At 39.2% G+C, this 18,244-nt stretch overlaps 1 protein-coding gene across 2 annotated transcripts in view; it reads left to right on the plus strand.

The window, feature by feature from the left end:
- The window catches only part of dph5 (diphthamide biosynthesis 5), a 47,886-nt gene that overhangs the window by 12,421 nt on the left and 17,221 nt on the right, over window positions 1–18,244 (plus strand). For both annotated transcript variants that reach the window (XM_047049722.1, XM_047049721.1), the window contains exons 4-5: window positions 5,103–5,223; window positions 14,242–14,281. In XM_047049722.1, the coding sequence (XP_046905678.1) occupies window positions 5,103–5,223; window positions 14,242–14,281 (161 nt within the window). The remainder of the gene's footprint in view (window positions 1–5,102; window positions 5,224–14,241; window positions 14,282–18,244) is intronic.

Genomic DNA, 18,244 nt, shown 5'->3' on the forward strand with positions numbered 1-18,244 from the left:
ATAAAGTGCAATCTAAGAGCAACAAACATGATTTATTTTAAAGTCTACTCGTAAGACAGTATTTTGCTCAAAAATCTACAACCAGTAGATCAACCATTTTGTTTAGACTGGTGTAACAGTCTATCCAGTTTTATGTTGTAGTCTGTCCAATGGTGTACAGCTAATTATTGTGCCCCTCCCTTTTCAGCAGAGTTCAAGCTCAGTGAATACACAAAATGTATTTTTTTCAGTTTTTGTTTTGTAGTAACAACATTTGGTATTCATCACGTAGCCTACTTTACACTCTATAGCAACAACAAAAAAAGCAAGATTGTATTGATGCAGGGCTGCAACTAACGATTATTTTAATAATCGATTAATCTGTCGATTATGTTTTTTGACTAATTGATGAATCGGATATAAAAACAAAAACAAAAAAGCATTAATTTCCAACCTTTTATTCAAAAACAGACCTGACAGTGCAAATTCACAGTGCAAACAATCTTCATAATGTGCACAAACAGGCACACAATTTTGAAAAAGTTATTAATATTAGTGTGGATTTATTGCTATTTTCCAAGATGAGCAATTTATTTGAGTTTTGTTTAAAACTTTATTGAAAATTGAAAGGTTGTGGAAGTAGGCCAGGCTACTACATACTAGAATAATCTGGTGTATATTTAAATATTTTTTGACAACATTTTGAAAAAAGTTTAGATTTGCGATTAAGATATTTTCAAAGATGAGTGATTTTCAATCATTTTATTTGAAACTTAACTGAAAAAGTAAAGACTGTGGAAGTATACCAGACATTAAGATACTCTAGTGTCTGTTTGACATTTTAGATTCCTAAAAATATTTTGGGTTGGTATGGGTTGTTTTCATCCGATCCCTAACGTGATGCTGCAAAGTAGCGTTTTCCGAATGTGAGACGAATGTCAAATATGAAACTAACTTCAACTCGGTTCAATTAACACTAGGGATGTCACGAGAACCGATACTTACGGTACCTTCTGATGCTAAAATAACAAAACACAGACGATGCCCATTTTTTTGAAGCACCGTAAGTACCGTGAGCGCCGATGCCAGATGTTACCATCGGTGCTGCGCCTTCAGGAGTGTTCCAGTCGACGTTTACATTAAGAAAAACAAGATAACAACTGCTGCTTTAGCGATCGCCCCGCTTCGACTTGTTGACAAGAAAGGCAAAAAAAGTAGTTTGCGTTTGAGGCAGATGACCGTGGCGTTATAATTAATCCGCAGAAGCCATTATGCAAAAAATGCTACCGCAGTCTTCAGACCAAGGGGGAATACTTCCAATTTAGTTAAGCACCTAAAAGATCGTCATCTGGATTTGTTTAAAGAATTCAAGGCAAGTTCTGATTCAGTTCCAGAAGAGGCGCAGCACCGATGCTAACATCTGGCATCATACAAAATAAATCAATGTTCGTTGAAGTCGCGGCGAAATTCTGAATACATCCAAAGAATGCTCTTTTTCTGTTTGTTTAATCTGTCATACTAAAATACACGTTACATGATGTTTGAGATGGTGGGCACGTGTGTTACAATGGCTTATGTACATAGTTTAGGTTAGCTGTAGTTTTAACGTTAGCCCATAGCTTAGAAGGTAAACTCATGTCATGTTCATCTTGTTAGCTGAATGGCTTAATTGCACTTTATTATGTTGTGCTATGCTCTATTGCACATGTTTTGTATGTCTTTGTAGGACATGTTGCTATTTTTCAAATATTTTACAGAAGTTCATGGTTCAAGTAGCCTACATGGAATCTTAGACAATCCTCTTTTTTTTTACCATGGTATCGAAATTGGCATCGAGAATCGTGTTATTTTAATGGTATTGGCACCGACTACTGAATTTTTGGTATCGTGACACCCCTAATTAACACACTGTTTCGATGTATTTAGTGTGAAATGCTCCAACACCTTGGATGACTTGGATCGGACTGATTTCTCTGCCTCCGCCATGTGTTTCAGAACAACGTTACTCAACAACATCTCTCCGATGGCCTTTCCTCTACTTCCGCTCCGCGCTCAACTAATCTTTTAAAAAAAAAATACTCAAACATCTCCGCGACATATTGAGTGGCATAATAATCGCCCGACACAACGAATTGATAATGAAATTCGTTGCCAACGCTTTTAATAATCGATTTTAATTGATTCGTTGTTGCAGCCCTAAATTGATGTCAATTTACGAGACATTTACTGAAAGTGGGATAGGCTTTCGTTATCATATTGATTGCAGATTCCATGCAGAGAAAGGACAATTTAACAAAATGTACATTAAGTGCAAGTAATTTGGCTTAGATTTTCAAACGAAGAGCATATATTTGCACACAAAAAAAAATGTTAGCCTTCTCAAAATTATTTAAATATTAAAATAAAATTAGTAAATTAACCATATAATAAATAGGTAGATGACTGAAAAATTACAGTCTATAGTACGCCTCTGAGTCTGTAACACAACTCAAAACTCTTACCTTGCTAGTGCTCTGAGGTGTACTTTTTGTATAACAACATTTTCAATGTTTGACAATGCGACTGGAAACTTCAAACATTAGACTATCAATCAATCAAGTTTATTGTTGCATACACCAAATTGCTTCAGTGCAGCGAAATTCTTAAGACTTGGCCAGCAACATCTACGCAGTAGACAGTGGAAAGAAATAACAAAGTAACATAGTAACAAATACCAGAAATAACATATAACACTTTAGCATATAACATAACACAATAATATATAACATTAACAAGTAACAACAACACAAGAAGAGCTAGCAGCACCAGTGCATAGTGCCCGTGTTGCAGTCGGTGATTAAGATGTCAGTGAAACACACATACAGATTACTTGAACTATGGATAGTGCACAGTGCCCGTGATAAAATTGCTGGCGCACACAGATTTCTGGAATTATAGATAGTGCAGTGCCTCTGATGCAGCTGGTGATGCAATTTCTTCTCAGTGGTATTGGTAATTTGTCAGATCACATTGAAATTGAAATTCTCTCACATTTCTGAAGTACTTGTTCAACCTTCACATCTATTCTAGTCAAATGGCCAATGCTGTGGTAGCCTACATTCATGCAAATGATTATGTAGCCTTCATTTGTCTGCTGTTTCCTAAGTTATACATTGCATATGTTATGTTGATCAAAATGTACTATATTGGTTCTCTGTTAAATTGTCTTACCAGCACAAACATCTTAACATTTAGTTCATAACAGAAGTCATTACATGCACAATGGTTGAGCCACTTGTCATAATTGTAGGCTTCATCATTCACCAGACAGGCCTTTTACATTTGTAATGTGCTGGAAGATTTGACGTCAGTAAACACATTAATTTGTGTAACAATCACTGGTCTATATATCTGAAAGTATATCCACCTTCTTGTGTTGTTCTGTTACCTAGCCAGTTCCTTTGAAAGCAGCTGAATATCGGTTGTAGCCTAAACGCGAATTAGCTTCTAAATAACTAAACAGAGGGCCTCATGTACGTACATTTGCAAACGTAATGTTATTAGCGCCATGGCCAACACGCAGAAAGCGCACGCTGTGGTGGGTCCTTCTTCTCTCGTTCTAACATGGATCAGCCACCAAAGGCAAAACAGCGATTGTAACGGAGTTAGAACCGTGAAATCGCTCCTCAGGTATGTAACAGGCCACTCGCGTCAATGAAGAGCTAGCTTTTCTTTGGTGTAGCTGGTAGTGGTCATGTCAAGCTTGGCAAGTCGGAGGTCGTGCGTTTGAGTCCAGTGAGTGGCGAGCGAGCCTTGTCGTGACAGAGCGTGGCTACAGCTGTTACATACCCGTCACACGATGACTGTTTGAAATGATCTTGATGCAATGTAGCAAGGAGTTTAACAACTGCTGGAATGGAATGTGAACGCTGAGTCTGAGATTTTATGTAATCATTGATTTCTTCCAGTAACTGTAATATTGCATGGCTGCTTAATCTGTAACGCGTAATGATTGTGTTCACTCAACTCAAAAAGTGTGATCTTTCTGGCAAAAATCTTTTGGCTTATGTCTTCATCTTGCTCAGGTTGCTGCTGCCATTTCACCAGGAGGCATATGCGGTTTACGCCTGCTTTTAAAAGGCGGAGAATTTTCACCGCAAAATAGAGGTGCGCTTTCACAGATGTTTTTTTGTACATACCGTGGAATACATAATTAAGCACACTTTACGCATCCCCTCCCATCTCTTTATGGGAAACTCCAACTTTCCCCTGCCCCTCCTGTGAATGCATATGCATGACACGGAAAAGCGCAATTTGCCATTTTCAGTTCCTGCAACAGTCACATGTTTGTACATACCTCGCCATGCTTTTACGCGCACGTTGCGAAACAAATACGCCTGAAGTGGGCGCAAAAGCGTTAGTACATGAGGCCCACAATTTCCCTGTTTTCCATACTATACGTAGTTTCATTTCATTGTGAATGCCTTTGTTAATCACATTAGTTCAATCTTGGTAGCCTACTGCACTCCGTTGGATTATAAAAAGGAAAATATTAACTTGGTTAATATTGCCCAGTGTTCGGTTCTCCAGTCAACATTTTCTTAGGAAACTCGCTGCAGACCAGGGGATCAATCAGAGTGAAGGGGCTGTGACGCAAAGAGCAAGCCAAGCTGCAGCAAATTATATTTTCATTATTTTATGTCGAAATGATTATTCAAACAACATCAATCCCGGCACTGCGCTCCGTTGGGTTATAAAAAGGACACCTGCAAGATTGGAGTTTTGCAGAATGCCCGTTTTTTTCTCTGATTTAGGGAAACTAAACCCATTCTAATCTGCGCACCCACACACACACGCTGATTCCTGGAGAGATTATAAAGATTAAGTAGTTGAAACTAAACAAATACAAAGTTAAGATATTGAACTTTTTTTAAATTCCATTTCATGATCTGACACAACTACAAAAGTTGAATAGGTTGTAGTGTACATAAAAAAACAGCTGCTCATCAAGTCAACAAGCTACTTGTGGGTTTATTTGCTTCTCTCCAACTTGGTCATTTTTCTTAGGGCAGATGTTCATAGCCGATTCATAAGCGACTTTTTTTATTGAATTATGCATGTTCTTTTGTAAATCTTTTAAACAGTTGTACAATTTTGGAGAAACGGTGTCAATTGTATTCTGGACCGACACCTGGAGACCAGAGAGCTTCTATGATAAAATCAAGAAGAATCGAAACATGGGAATGCACACACTTTGCCTGCTTGGTGAGTACTACAGTATTGAATATTAGTGATGGGGCTTTAAAGATCCCATTACATGCTGTTTTTGGATGCTTTTATATAGGCCTTAGTGGTCCCCTAATACTGTATCTGAAGTCTCTTCCCGAAATTCAGCCTTGGTGCAGAATTACAGCCAATACGAGCAGTCCCACAATGAACTTTCCTCCGGACGTGCCGTTTCTGTGTTTGTAGCTTTAAATGCTATGAGGAAGAAAGAGGCGGGGCTAACTGCCATGCTTTGGTCGTTTGCAAGCCATGATGTCTGAAAAAACAATATCGCGCTTGCACGGTCGTAGCTAATTTTCTCATTGTTTGGGCCAAATTCTCTGTGCGGGTAAAGCAGAGAAAGGGGATGTAACCTTCCCTCTTATGACGACATAAGGAGAAGATTTTCAGGGCTTGGTTTACACCTATCCAAATTTCTAGCCACTGCGGGACCAAAGGCAGGTTAGGGGAACTCATGTTAATGTTAAATAACCTCCTAAAGTGAAATGTTCATGTCATTGGACCTTTAAACCTGAAGGTCAGAATTGGTTATTAATTTAATAATGTGCAGTATATGAAAATGTATTTCGTAGTAGTACACAGATTTTATAGCTAGGCATTTTGAATACTTGCTAAAATGGTCATTTACAATGAATGATCTCGGTTTCGTCTTAACAAGAATTCAACTTCTATACGGTACTTGTACTTAAGTACCCATTTTCAGTACTCTTTCCACCACTGCTAGACAGTCAGTGTAGGCTATAATAGGCAATGGATACTATCATACTGGTTAAGAATATCTATTGTGGTTTTATGTAGGCTATTACTGTAACATTGGGACTCCAGTTCCCAGTGTGGATGGAGGGTTATGCAAGAGCAGTAGCACATTGTGTAAAATGAAAGTAGTATTTGACAAATCAAGAGTACGTTTTGTTCCGTTTACATCTACAGAATAAATAGACTAATCTTGGGCATAGCAGTGTGCACAGGATTTTTATTTATTTTTAGCTGGTTGAAAGGTGCGATGTGCCCCCCCCACCCCCCTTCTAATGATTGATCGCGTAGTGTGAATTAATGGATTTCTGGTCTCAAGTTCCTTTCAACATTCACTCTAATCCAGTTACCCAACATTCCAAGCATTCCATTCTGATGCTTCCAGCTCAAGAATAAATTTAATTTCGTTTATTGGCACCAGGTTCAGTCTTGCCTTTCAAGACTGCAATTTACTTTTCTATCAGCAGATGTCACAAGGGTTCCATTGCGGAACGGTTGAGTTGCGGAACTCAAACGGTTCTGCATATGCAGGTAGCAACGCTAGTGCTAAATAACTATTTAACTGGTCGGCTCCATGACGCCGGGTAAGTAGCAAGCTCCTGAGACTTCTCTCCAAAAGAATGAAGGGGAACCTTCAATTAAGACATGTTCGTAGGTACCTAGCGAAAAGTAGTGTCAACTTTCCTAGACCTTTAGCTACGGCACTAATGCTGAAGGCTTGCTGATATACAGTCCCTGACAAAAGTCTTGTCACTTATCCATTTTGTAGAAACAACTATTTATAACCTGACTTTTAATAATACATTTATTTTAGAAATGGCTCATATGAAAGCTAAAACCCTCCCAAATTATGTTTAATATGCAACATTTTTGTCAGGGACTGTAGCTGTCGGTCTTACTAGAATGATGTAGGTATGCATCGTTGCTAACGTGTGCTGACGTTGTTACTGTTTGCATATGTGACAAAGACGCATGAGTGACAGAGAGACGGAGGGAGAGCAGGGAAAGGAAATGCAGCGAATATGCTGCGTGTTTTAACCTTTACGAAACGCAATATGTGGCGGCCAGTGTTGATTCTGTGGCACACCGAATCACAAATTAGTCTATGTGTGGGAAACACGGCATTTAATATATAGTCACACATGGGCAGAACAAATCATATTATGACTTTGATAGTTTGCAACAATTTTGCTAATAGTAGGCTAACCCATTTATTAATATAATTGAAATCATTCAGGACTAATAAATGGAGAGGTGTGGGCGGGATATCATGATCGTCATATTAAATTCACAATAGTGTAACCAAGCATTCTTGAAGGCTTACATTTACATCTAGTCATTTAGCAGACGCTCTTATCCAGAGCGACTTACAGTAAGTACAGGGACATTCCCCCAAGGCAAGTAGGGTGAAGTGCCTTGCCCAAGGACACAACGTCATTTGCAGCCGGGAATCGAACTGGCGACCTTCAGATTACTAGCCCGATTCCCTCACCGTTGAGCCACCTGACTCCCCCAGGCTTATAATTTTTCATAATTAGAGGCCAGACAGAATACAGAGCTCCTCAATGCGGCCACACTTTGTCTACATTCTCTTCGCACATGACTTCCTCTTTCACAATTAAAGTCCCCCTACCTAACATAGTAACAGGCCACTCAATACAATTGCTTACGATAGCATTTCTGAAATATTGAGGTATGAATGAGTCAAGTGATACCCCCTTTCCACTGACGCATTTTGGGTGCTGGTTCGGAGCCGGTGCTTAATCTCGAACCAGTTCTTTCTCTTTCGACAGCCTGAGAACCGGCACCGAACCAGGGAAATTGGTTCGAACGGCCACCACTTCGAAGCTGGGCTAGTGTGGGAACCAAGTAAGAACCGCTTGGGGCGGGGTTACCGTGACCAACAAGACGAACAGAATCCTTTGACCGCCATTGCTTTAAGTTTTTACAAATCATATTTCAGCTAAACGGTACTTGTAAATCAGCATCTGAATTAAAATGTAATGTTTATTGATGAAACTGTTAATTTGTAAACTTGCTCCGACTTTTCGATAACCTAGCTAGCATCGCAGTGCAGTGCAGACACCAGTTGCTGCATTTGATCATAATCCTGTCAAATGAGTGAAATGACAAACACAAATGTTATGAGCTATTGAGCCTATATTAACACAAATGTAATACACAAGCACTATACAGCAAAAGTTTATTAAATGTTGCACAGATAATGCCAGTGTTGTCATACTGCTGCGAGTCCAGGGTATTGCGCAATAGCCAAGAAAACACGCATCTTTGCGTTTTTCGGATTGATAAACAGCCTTTAGACAGGCTCTGCTTTGTGTTTGGCGCTGCCACACTAACGTTGCTGGGAAAGATGAGACGCATACAGTGACGTAAAGACTTGGCTCTGTGGTGGCTTTCTAGCCCGTGGAAAAGCAAACCGGTTCTTAGAAGGCCCGCAAATTGAACCAGCTCCGAACCAGCTCTAGCACCATTTCCGAACTAGCTCCCGGTTCACTTTGGTGGAAAGGGGTATGAGTTACAATAAATGAGTATTTACAACTAGATCTGGCTGAAATGAATGTCCATATTCTGTACAGAGTGCATGAACGTAACAAACTAGATTAAATGTATTATTGAGCTGTAAGCAATAGAATGAAATGCTTGGAATGTTAGGTAACTTGACTACATTGAAAGGAACTGTTGAGACCAAAACCATTGATGCCCTACGCAATCGATCATTACAAGGGGGGGTGGGATATTGCACCTTTCAAACAGCCTGAAAGATGTATTCACGGGTTACCAGCTCAAACAGAGCTTAACCTATTTATTCCATAGATGTAAAGGGAACCAAACCCTTTGTAAATGATCTGTCAGGCTAGTTGTCAAAGATAAAGCCAGTAAGCGGCCAAGCAAATGCAACTTTCATTTTCCACACATATAAACTACTGCTCATGTGTAACCCGCGATCCACACTTGGAACTGGAGTCCCAATATTACTGTAATACATACAATTTTGGGCTGTCAAGCGATTAAATTATTAAATCGCGATTAATTGCATTTTTCCATATTATTAATCGCGATTAATCGCAAAATTATTCAATCTATTTAACCTGTTAATTTTACCCCAATAAATGATCAAAAAAATAACATTAAAAGGGTGTAGTTAAAAACTTAAAATAGGCCTAACTGGATGATAATGTCCATATAACAAGTTCAGATGGAACACAACTTTGATTGCGAGGAAGTTTTATTTTCTCACAAACTACTAATTATGCTGTATAATAAACATCCACAAAATGACTTGTTCTGGAATATAAAATACATTTAAGACATGTTGTCTCATAGCCTACTACGATATCCTGCTCCATAATATTCAGATCTCACTCAAGCATACTTCAGATGCTTAAGCAACTACAGATTGACCTTAATATTGAACAATACAGTTTCTATTTTGTTGAACCCAGTCAGCTGGTTGCCTGCCATATATTACCGGAGCGAACGCTGCTGCTGCTACCGTTAACGCTGCTAATGCTGCTGCTAGCTGTGTGCTTTGCTTGCCTGTGATAGTTTAAGATGGAAAGTACTCCGGTGATAACTAAACTTGACAAAGCCTGACAATCAGTACACACAGCCTTAGTTTTGTCAACCGAGCCATCTCACAACTTTTTGATGGAACTTCCCATCTAAAAGCCCTCTGTCCATCATTCAGCTACCGTCGGCAGTCAGTCATGTGACGACAGGTGATTCCCAGGGTCAAAAAGAAACATGCGTTAATGGCACAATTTATTTTGTCGCGTTAAAGTGAGATTGCGTTAACGCGTAATTAACAATAGACATTCTCAACCAGTATATCATCCACTTCCAATTATATACTTCCTGTTTTGTCATTCTGAAAGGTTGTTAAATTGAATAGACTAAGCAACAACATGTAACCCATCGAGTAGCTCAAGCCTATAGGCTAGAAGTTCCACATCTTCAAAGTTATGTCCAAATTTTTTGGGGGGATGGCTGATCGCTGTGTGGAGGCTGAGAATCAGGTGTACAGTTTGTGTAAGATGCCAAAGTAACCTGTGGCATCGACAGATCTTTTAGCAGCATCAGCCACAACCAGGTTCAATGTGTGAGCCCCACATAGCTTGGATTCATTTCCAGGAGTCTGGCTTGGACACCTTTGTTTTTGCCTCTCATGTTTGCCCCGTTATCATAAGACTGTCCTCTGCAGTCCTCAAAAGGAATATTTAGCTCCTCTAGTCTTTGGAGAATCAGGGGTGCCAAATGGCCCATGGACTTCCTTCAAAAACCCCATGAAAATGTTCCTTTATGTGGGGTTCCTCCTAATCACAACTGACAATTGTTCAGTGTGGCTGACGTCTGGGATGCAATCTAAAATGATAAAGAATTATGCCATCTTGATGTCACTCACCATTATTGAACTGACCTTGCTGCTCAACAAATCAATGAGATCATCCGGTATTTGATGGCCAAGGTAGCTGCTGGTGTGACTGGGTCGCTTCTTGCACATGATTAAGGTGCTCTTTCATGACTGGATCAAATTGTGCCATCAGTTCAACCTTTTTGAGGAAATTTCCATTTGATAGAGAGTACAGTGTTTCTGTGTCTCCCCCTAGTGCCATATTTCAAACTGCCAGAGACTGCACAATAGCAGTCAGACATGTCAACACCTCTCTCCAACTTATCTTCTCAGCATCCATAAGTGCCATCTCATGCTTATCAATTGTTTCCCCTTTTATGATCCTCATTGCCTGTTCTTTCCATGTGAAGTGTTCAAGAGTGCTGTCATGTGAAGTCAGCACAGAACTTGCATGTTTCCAGTCTGTCAGTCCTGAGTTGTGCTAAATACTTTTTCTTATTTGAAAATTGTTTGCAGCAGAAGCAGAAGAGGCTGTTGTTTCTTTCAGAATACCCCAATCAACTTCTAGGAAGGTTTTCACCACTCACCAAGGTCTTCCTGAAATACTGGTGGTGGCAACTTCTTCCATCACTCTCTTTCTTTGGGAAGACAAAATTACGTGGTACCCAGGGTAGCCGCGGGTCCTTTAAAAGTCTTAAATCACTTTTCCAAAAAATAAGGCTTTAAAAAGTATTAAATTGTCTTAAATTCAGATTAGATGGGTCTTAATTTTATGTGTCATGGCACTGCGAAAATGCAGGCAATCTGTTCCGCCAGGTCGAATATTTTTTTCCGGTAGGCTATGCACTGCGTTGTCTATGGCTGTTTATCAATCCACCTTTTTTTTCGTTCTTGTGTTCTTGCGAACTCGTTTGACGTCATCTTTCATTGCCCAAGTACGGTTCCAATCCAAAGAACACAAGTCACCAAGAACGCCAAAAATACCCGGAAATGTTCTTGATCCGCCCCTTTTATCTAGGATGCATCGGATGGTGACTTGACCAGCGGGAACACTTCTGATTTCCCAGAAGTCATTGCAAGATGTCAAGCGAGGCGGACAAACCTCACAACTGTAATTGTTTATTTCTTCATATTTCAGTTAAACGGTACGTGTAAATCAGCATCTGAATTTAAATGTGACGAGAAATAGGCAGTGTAGTCGCTGAAAATGTTCTTATTTTATTGATGAAACGGCTAATTTGTAAATTTGCTCCGACTTTTCGATAACCTAGCTAGCATCTCAGTGCAGACACTAGTCAACATTAGGTACTGTAAGTTAGCAAGGGGTACAAAAAAAGCGTTTTAGCTTTGTTATCTAGTTTTTGTAGTAAGTCAGTGTTATCATAATGCTGCGAGTCCAGGAAAACCCTAACCATCTCAATTCATTCTCCGTCCTTGCAAGACCATTCTCGCAAGGATGGTTTGCAAGAAAGTTCTTCAAAAGAATGTACTTGCGTTCTCAGCGTTCTTTGGATTGATAAACAGCCCTCAGTTAGGTCAGAGCGTAGCCGACTGCGCAGCTTTTGATTACGCAAAGCTTCGGCAATACAGGTTGATAGCCACTCAACTTAGAAACATGGGAAAATGCAAGTTCAATAATAAATGGCTTGAAAAGAAAAGTATTCTTGGTTAACCTCTTTTTCCTCCGGGCCCGCCCTACTAATGAGGGATTTAGCTGTTATATGTGATAGTTCTAAGTACCACCTTTCATTAGAGATAACAATTATACCTTTTTATCCTAAGAATTTGACCTTGGTGAGAAGGGTCATTCTGGAGTCTCCAAAAGGCCCTTTTAGAAAACGCCTGGATGTACTCTTATAAAACCATGTGTCAAATATGAATATATTGTGGTATTATGTTTGACTTTTGATCTGAATTGGGTAAGGCTTCAACTTGTGGTCCAATTCTGTCTTCTAGCTAATACCTACCACCTCTAGGCCTCTTCAGGCCTCTGTTTTCAAAACAAAATCTAGGCGGAAATAGAAACTTTCACTTTCCTTGTGTTCAAGCTTCTATTACTCAACACCAGTAGGACTGACAGGGTTCCTGACAAAAGGGTTTTGGAGTAAATCCCGGCTATCAGAAGAGTTTTGGATGACCGGAGACACCAGTCACCATGTAAATCCAAGCTGGCAGGACATCACTGTCCGTGAATGCAGCACTTAAACCCGCGGCCGAGTTTACGGATCTGCTGTCTGGCAAAAGCTACGCTAGTGTCTTCAGTCAAACCCATCCTGAAACTCCTGACAGAAGATATGCTAAAACCATCATACGTGGATTCCACCTTAACATTGGACATAAAGCACAAAGTGTGTAGTGTTCTACAGGGGAAGTATGAACCAGCTGCCTTACAAAAACTTAGGCCTACACGTTGTTTTCATGCGATACTTTTTTTTTTCTTTCAAATTGGAAAAGGCACTTGCTTAATGCTAGTTCATGTGATACTTTAAAACTCTTTCTTTTATTTATTTTTGTTGGAAAAGGCATGTTCTTATTGCTGTTTGGTATTTAACAATAAACGGAAATGTTTTAAAACGTGTCTCTCTGTCGGTTAAAAAGCAACAATTATGTACATAAAAACTCAACAATAGAGCTTTGTATGCAGTAATTTATCAGGATAAATGAGTATTGTAAAGCAAACCATCTCTCAAGGTGGACACTTCCGAGGTGTTTAAGTTTGAAGTGCTGCTTTTGGCAGTAGATCATATTTTGTTGGGTCACAGTTTGCAGTTCACTTCAATGTTTACATAGTGTGCAAAATTGTTTTTTGAGCTTTCTGTACGCTAATATAAACATTTTGTTGGACTCATATTGTAATATTTTCTGGAAATTACAACCCAAATTTGGACATGAAAGATTTAGGGCTTTTAAGAAAACATATTTTTCCCACCCTTGCAGGAACCTAGATTTATGAAGTGACAGATCTTTCTTTTTTTACCTGTTTTTTTCAGTTCCTCCTGGTATCTTTTCCCCATCCATTTTATTCTTTTTGCATCAGCTTAATCTTGCTAACTCCACAACAATACATGATTGTTTAGGGTTGTCTCTGGCAACAAACTTGGTACGCACGTTTGAGAAAGAGAGCATGCACGACAACTGAAAACAGCACTTTTTAATCCACGTTCTGATCATGCGTTTATTTAGATTAAGACCTAGAGTAGCCTATTAGCTTACTTATCAGTCACACGGTAACTTAACACATATCGTTTTATTCGGTGTGTGTGAAAAAACAAACAAAGAGAAAGCAGGCGATCTACTGGACCAATTCATGAGCGGGCAGAGCGGCCCACCGTGAATTCTCCCGATTCTCCCAATGGCCACTCCGGGCCTGAATACTATTAATAAATTAGCAATACTTTGGGGGGTGCTATGGGGGTGCTTTGGTCTTTCTTGGGGGTGCTGAAGCACCTGCTAGCCCCTCCCTAGCGCTGCCCATGCATAGCGGAAACACTATCTGTGAATTAACACGTTTACGGAATCCATGTGGATGTGCAGTAAATCTCTTTATAAAACTGTGATGAGACTGCTTACCCGTGTGCACAAACACCAATTAAGTTGACACTGAATCAACCAACTTATTCACCAGTTGCTTCATGGGCACTTTACTATACATGTTTCTGTGTACGATTAGACATTTTTGTAAAAAAAAAAAAGAAATGAAGATAATTCAACTCTACTTAATTCATATGGAAAGTATTGTTCCTAAATTGAGCACTAACTACCCAAAGTAGCCACTGACAAGATGTGGCCTATACAAGGAAAACGTTTGTTGCTTGTTAAAGTTTCTGACAATCATTGTTTTTCTTTTATTTCCCTCCCTAAATTTTCTGTAGACATCAAAGTCAAAGAGCAGTCCATGGAGAACTTAATAAGGTAAGTTTGTTGCCGAAACTGGTTTTTCAGATTATTTTCTGAAGCTTCACACAGTGAGATTTTACACAGTGCATTGATTTAAAAGTTTCCTTTAATTACAATGATACAGGCTGGTGGAAAGTAGCAAGTATGTTTATTTAATGGCATCCATATGTTAATGTAAAAGGAAATGGGAAAAACATGCACACACATGCTGCATTATTCAACTCATTTTGGCACAGGCTGCAGTGGGGATCAAATGTTTATAATGCATTACTGGAGCTACATTTTATATTGATTCATATATAGTCATTCTATGATCCATTCATGATTAATCTTGAATGCAACTGTCAAGTATTAGGCTGAATTCAAATACTCCCCCTACCCCTTACCCCTAGCCCTTACTTTTGCGCGTTCACGTGAGAGCTAGTGGTGTCCCAATACTATTTTTGAGCTAGGGGTAGGGCTAAGACGAAGGGGTATACTCCCCTTAAAACCAAGTAAGATCGGGAGCTTACTTAAAAACCAAGGGCTATATGAATACTGCACGACCGGCAACAATGGCGGCCAGATCATCCAGAGATTCCGATAAATGTAATATCTTCGGCTTAATTAATTGATATAAAAATTATAACAGTCTTGTTTTGTGGTATACACAGTCCTGTACATATATTTGCAACAATTTTCCTAATTGAAACGTTTAAAAAAATCGCTAATTTGGTACGCTAATGTTACAGTGCTGATTTGCACAACAGTCCCGCATTTCTCTGACTAGCATGTCTACAGTTTTAAGTAAACTCCATTAGTAGCGAATTTGGTTTGAGATCAAGGCATAACACTACTTGTTTTGGAGATGTCGATACGTGCTAGAAGACTACCCGTAACCAAGTGGCGTCCCATTTCTTAGGGATATGTAGCCCTTACCCCTCAGTTTCGAGGGCCAAGGGCTAGGGGTAAACCTAAGGGCTAGGGGTAAGGGGAAGGGGTAAGGGGGAGTATTCGGATTTGGCTTTACTGTGTTTCATTGTAGACCTGAAGAATAATTGGTGAGATACTGATATTGACATATTTGACGCTAGTCAATTAAGACTGATAGTGACGTGACTATTTTGGTAATGCAGTTGCAGAGACATCCAGAAGTAATGAGCATTGTAGGATTTATTAATAATCTTTTTCTGATATATTCGATATATTGCATTTAATGAATGCATCTAAATGCAATATATGTAAAACATTTGGTAAGGGGATAACACCAGCGACCTCATGATCAGTGTTGGGGATAACGCGTTACTCTAACTCCACTACTTTTGGCGGTAACTAGTAATGTAACTAATAATCTTTTTCAATTAAATAACGCAGTTACATTACTGAAATTTAAATGGGCTTGATACTCGTTAGTTTTTTCTTGCATGAATTCCCCAATTTCCTCTTTTTAATGTAACTTAAACAAGTTTACGGCGACGCAGTGTATGAATGCATCAATCCGCATTTTTGACTAGCCCACACAATGGCCGACAGTTCGGACCGTGCAAGCTTTTTGTCATGGAAATATCAACATAATTTTTCCCTTGTCCAGATCAAGGATAAAAATATACTAGTCAGTTGTAGTTTGTGTGCAGGTGCAAGAACTTTATCCACTGCAAAGAGTAATAATTATAATCTTCACAAGCACCTTGTAAAACAACACGCGTCTACAAAGCTAATCGCAAAAGAACCCAGTGCTAGCTCCGCTGATCAAGCAGTCAGAGCCACTTCATCAAAACAGCCGAGGCCAAAGTATTTCCAGTCTCTAAGCCAGGCAGAACTAAACATACTGATTGCCAGGTATGTTGTCAAGACATGCGACCTATGTCAACAGTTGAGTCCGTTGCCTTCAGGCAACTAATTAGCAACACACAATGATATAACATTTTACAGTTGTCTTGTCCCACACTGAGCCACTGCAACACTAAAATATTATAACTATCTGAGTGTGTTAATTTGATAATAGAAGCAGGGAATTAAAAGTAACGAAAACGTTACTTTCCCTTGTAACTAATTACCTTTCTATGCAGTAACTAGTTAAGTAATGCAGTTACTTCAGAAACAAGTAACTGTAACTAATTACAAATTTTCGGTAACGTTCCCAACACTGCTCATGATACACAAATACAACAATCCATAGATCTGCTTTCTGTTAGCTTTGTTTTAATGGCTGCAGCAGTAAAGAGTGGTAGCAAGATAGAGCTGTTATGTTTTAGCTTAGGGTTAATTGAACTTGAATTTATGTGAACAAACTCAGATAAAAGGCAAACTACAATGACAGCAAGCCAGGATTGTTTACTGATCAAACAAGTTTACTGCAGTTTTCCCTAGCCACAACTATATTCAACGCTAACAGAAAAGATAAGTTTTTTTAAATATATATATACATTTTTGTTTTGTTTGTTGTTATTGTTGCCTGAGGTAGGCCCACATATGCACTTCCCTTTTTGTATTAGCTAATATTTATAGCGAAATGGCAGTGCCATCCTCTTCAATATTTTCAGTCGCCTGCCTGTTGATTTAAGTAAAAATTACAATGCCAAAAAATGTCTGCAGAAATAATGTACTAAATGCTGCATTGTATTTGCTTCTACTGTTTACAACTTTTTGGGATAAATTCACTGTCTCGTTTTTATTTTTAAATCTTCTTTGTAATGCGCCTGTCTTGACCTCAAAGCGCTAAACTACAGTAACAATTACAATCATAAAACATAATATCAATAATACAATATCAATAAGAACAGACACAATTAAAAGACAGATTAAAAAGGTCATTTTTAAGTAAATTCTTAAAATGGCCAAGTAAAGGAGCATTTCTGACGGAAACAGGTAGAGGTCCACAGTTTAGTAGCAGTGCATGAGAAGGCCCTTCCACACCTGGTTTTTCATTTGGAGAGGTGGGTACAGAGTGATAGTCCGCTGACCAAAGAGGTCGGGAGGGAGTATGAGGTGTAACCAACTCACAAATCTAGACAGGGGCCAGCCCAATGCACTGCTTTTGAAGGTTAAAATATGAATTTTGAGATGGGACTGGCAGCCAATGTAACTTAGAGAGAACAGGGGTAGTGTGTTGATGTGAGCGTCAGGACACGAGCAGCAGAGTTCTGTTTGGTAACCTCTTAATTGAGTTGGCCGGGGGACCTACAACCGGTGAATCACAATAATTTTGTAGTAGGTTGTCACATTCTGAAAGTTAGAATGGCTTTTCATGTGCTTTTCTTACAAAAGTCAGCTTTGGCACTCAGCAAGTTATTTTGTGAGTGGTTAAAGATGACCTAAGCACCAACATCTTGGTTAAATCCTTATGGTAAATACTATGGCTAAACTGATCACTTCTTATCTTGATTCTGACCAGTCTTTGCAAAAGTGTTAATTTAGATTATTTGGTAGTGAATATCTGCCTTTTTGTGGTTGGAATTACTGATATGACTACCTCTTTGAGGTACTCTCTCGCAGGTAGGGATTGTGTATGACAATTGGCCATGTTCATGTATAATTCAACAGTTTCAGGAAGTCCAAAACTGTAATTCTTGAAAAAGATCCCACTCAAACCCCCTCCCCCAACATCTGACAGCCAGAACTGGTAACTCTGGTGCTGTCCAACAGGAGCAGACACACTACAGTACTTAATGCAGCTGGTGGCCCACCAGATTAGGGATGTGCATCTCCATCATTGAGGACGATGCGATACACATCTAGATGCACTGCCAACGATCCAATAAATTAAAGATACATGAAAGCAACTACTGATGCGATACGTTACGATTCACCCCTATTGCGATGCAGTTTGATTCAACACAATGCGATTCAGCGAGATGCGATGCGAAAGAATATGATGCTATGCAATTTAATATGGTACATAATGATTTATTTCTTGGTTAGACAGCAAATCATAAATTAACTACAAAAGTAAACGTTTTACTTCACATATTAACAAAAGATAAAATAAAATCAGGCCTG

The sequence above is a fragment of the Hypomesus transpacificus genome, chromosome 26 (genome assembly GCF_021917145.1).
Source record: "Hypomesus transpacificus isolate Combined female chromosome 26, fHypTra1, whole genome shotgun sequence".
Lineage (NCBI taxonomy): Eukaryota > Metazoa > Chordata > Actinopteri > Osmeriformes > Osmeridae > Hypomesus > Hypomesus transpacificus.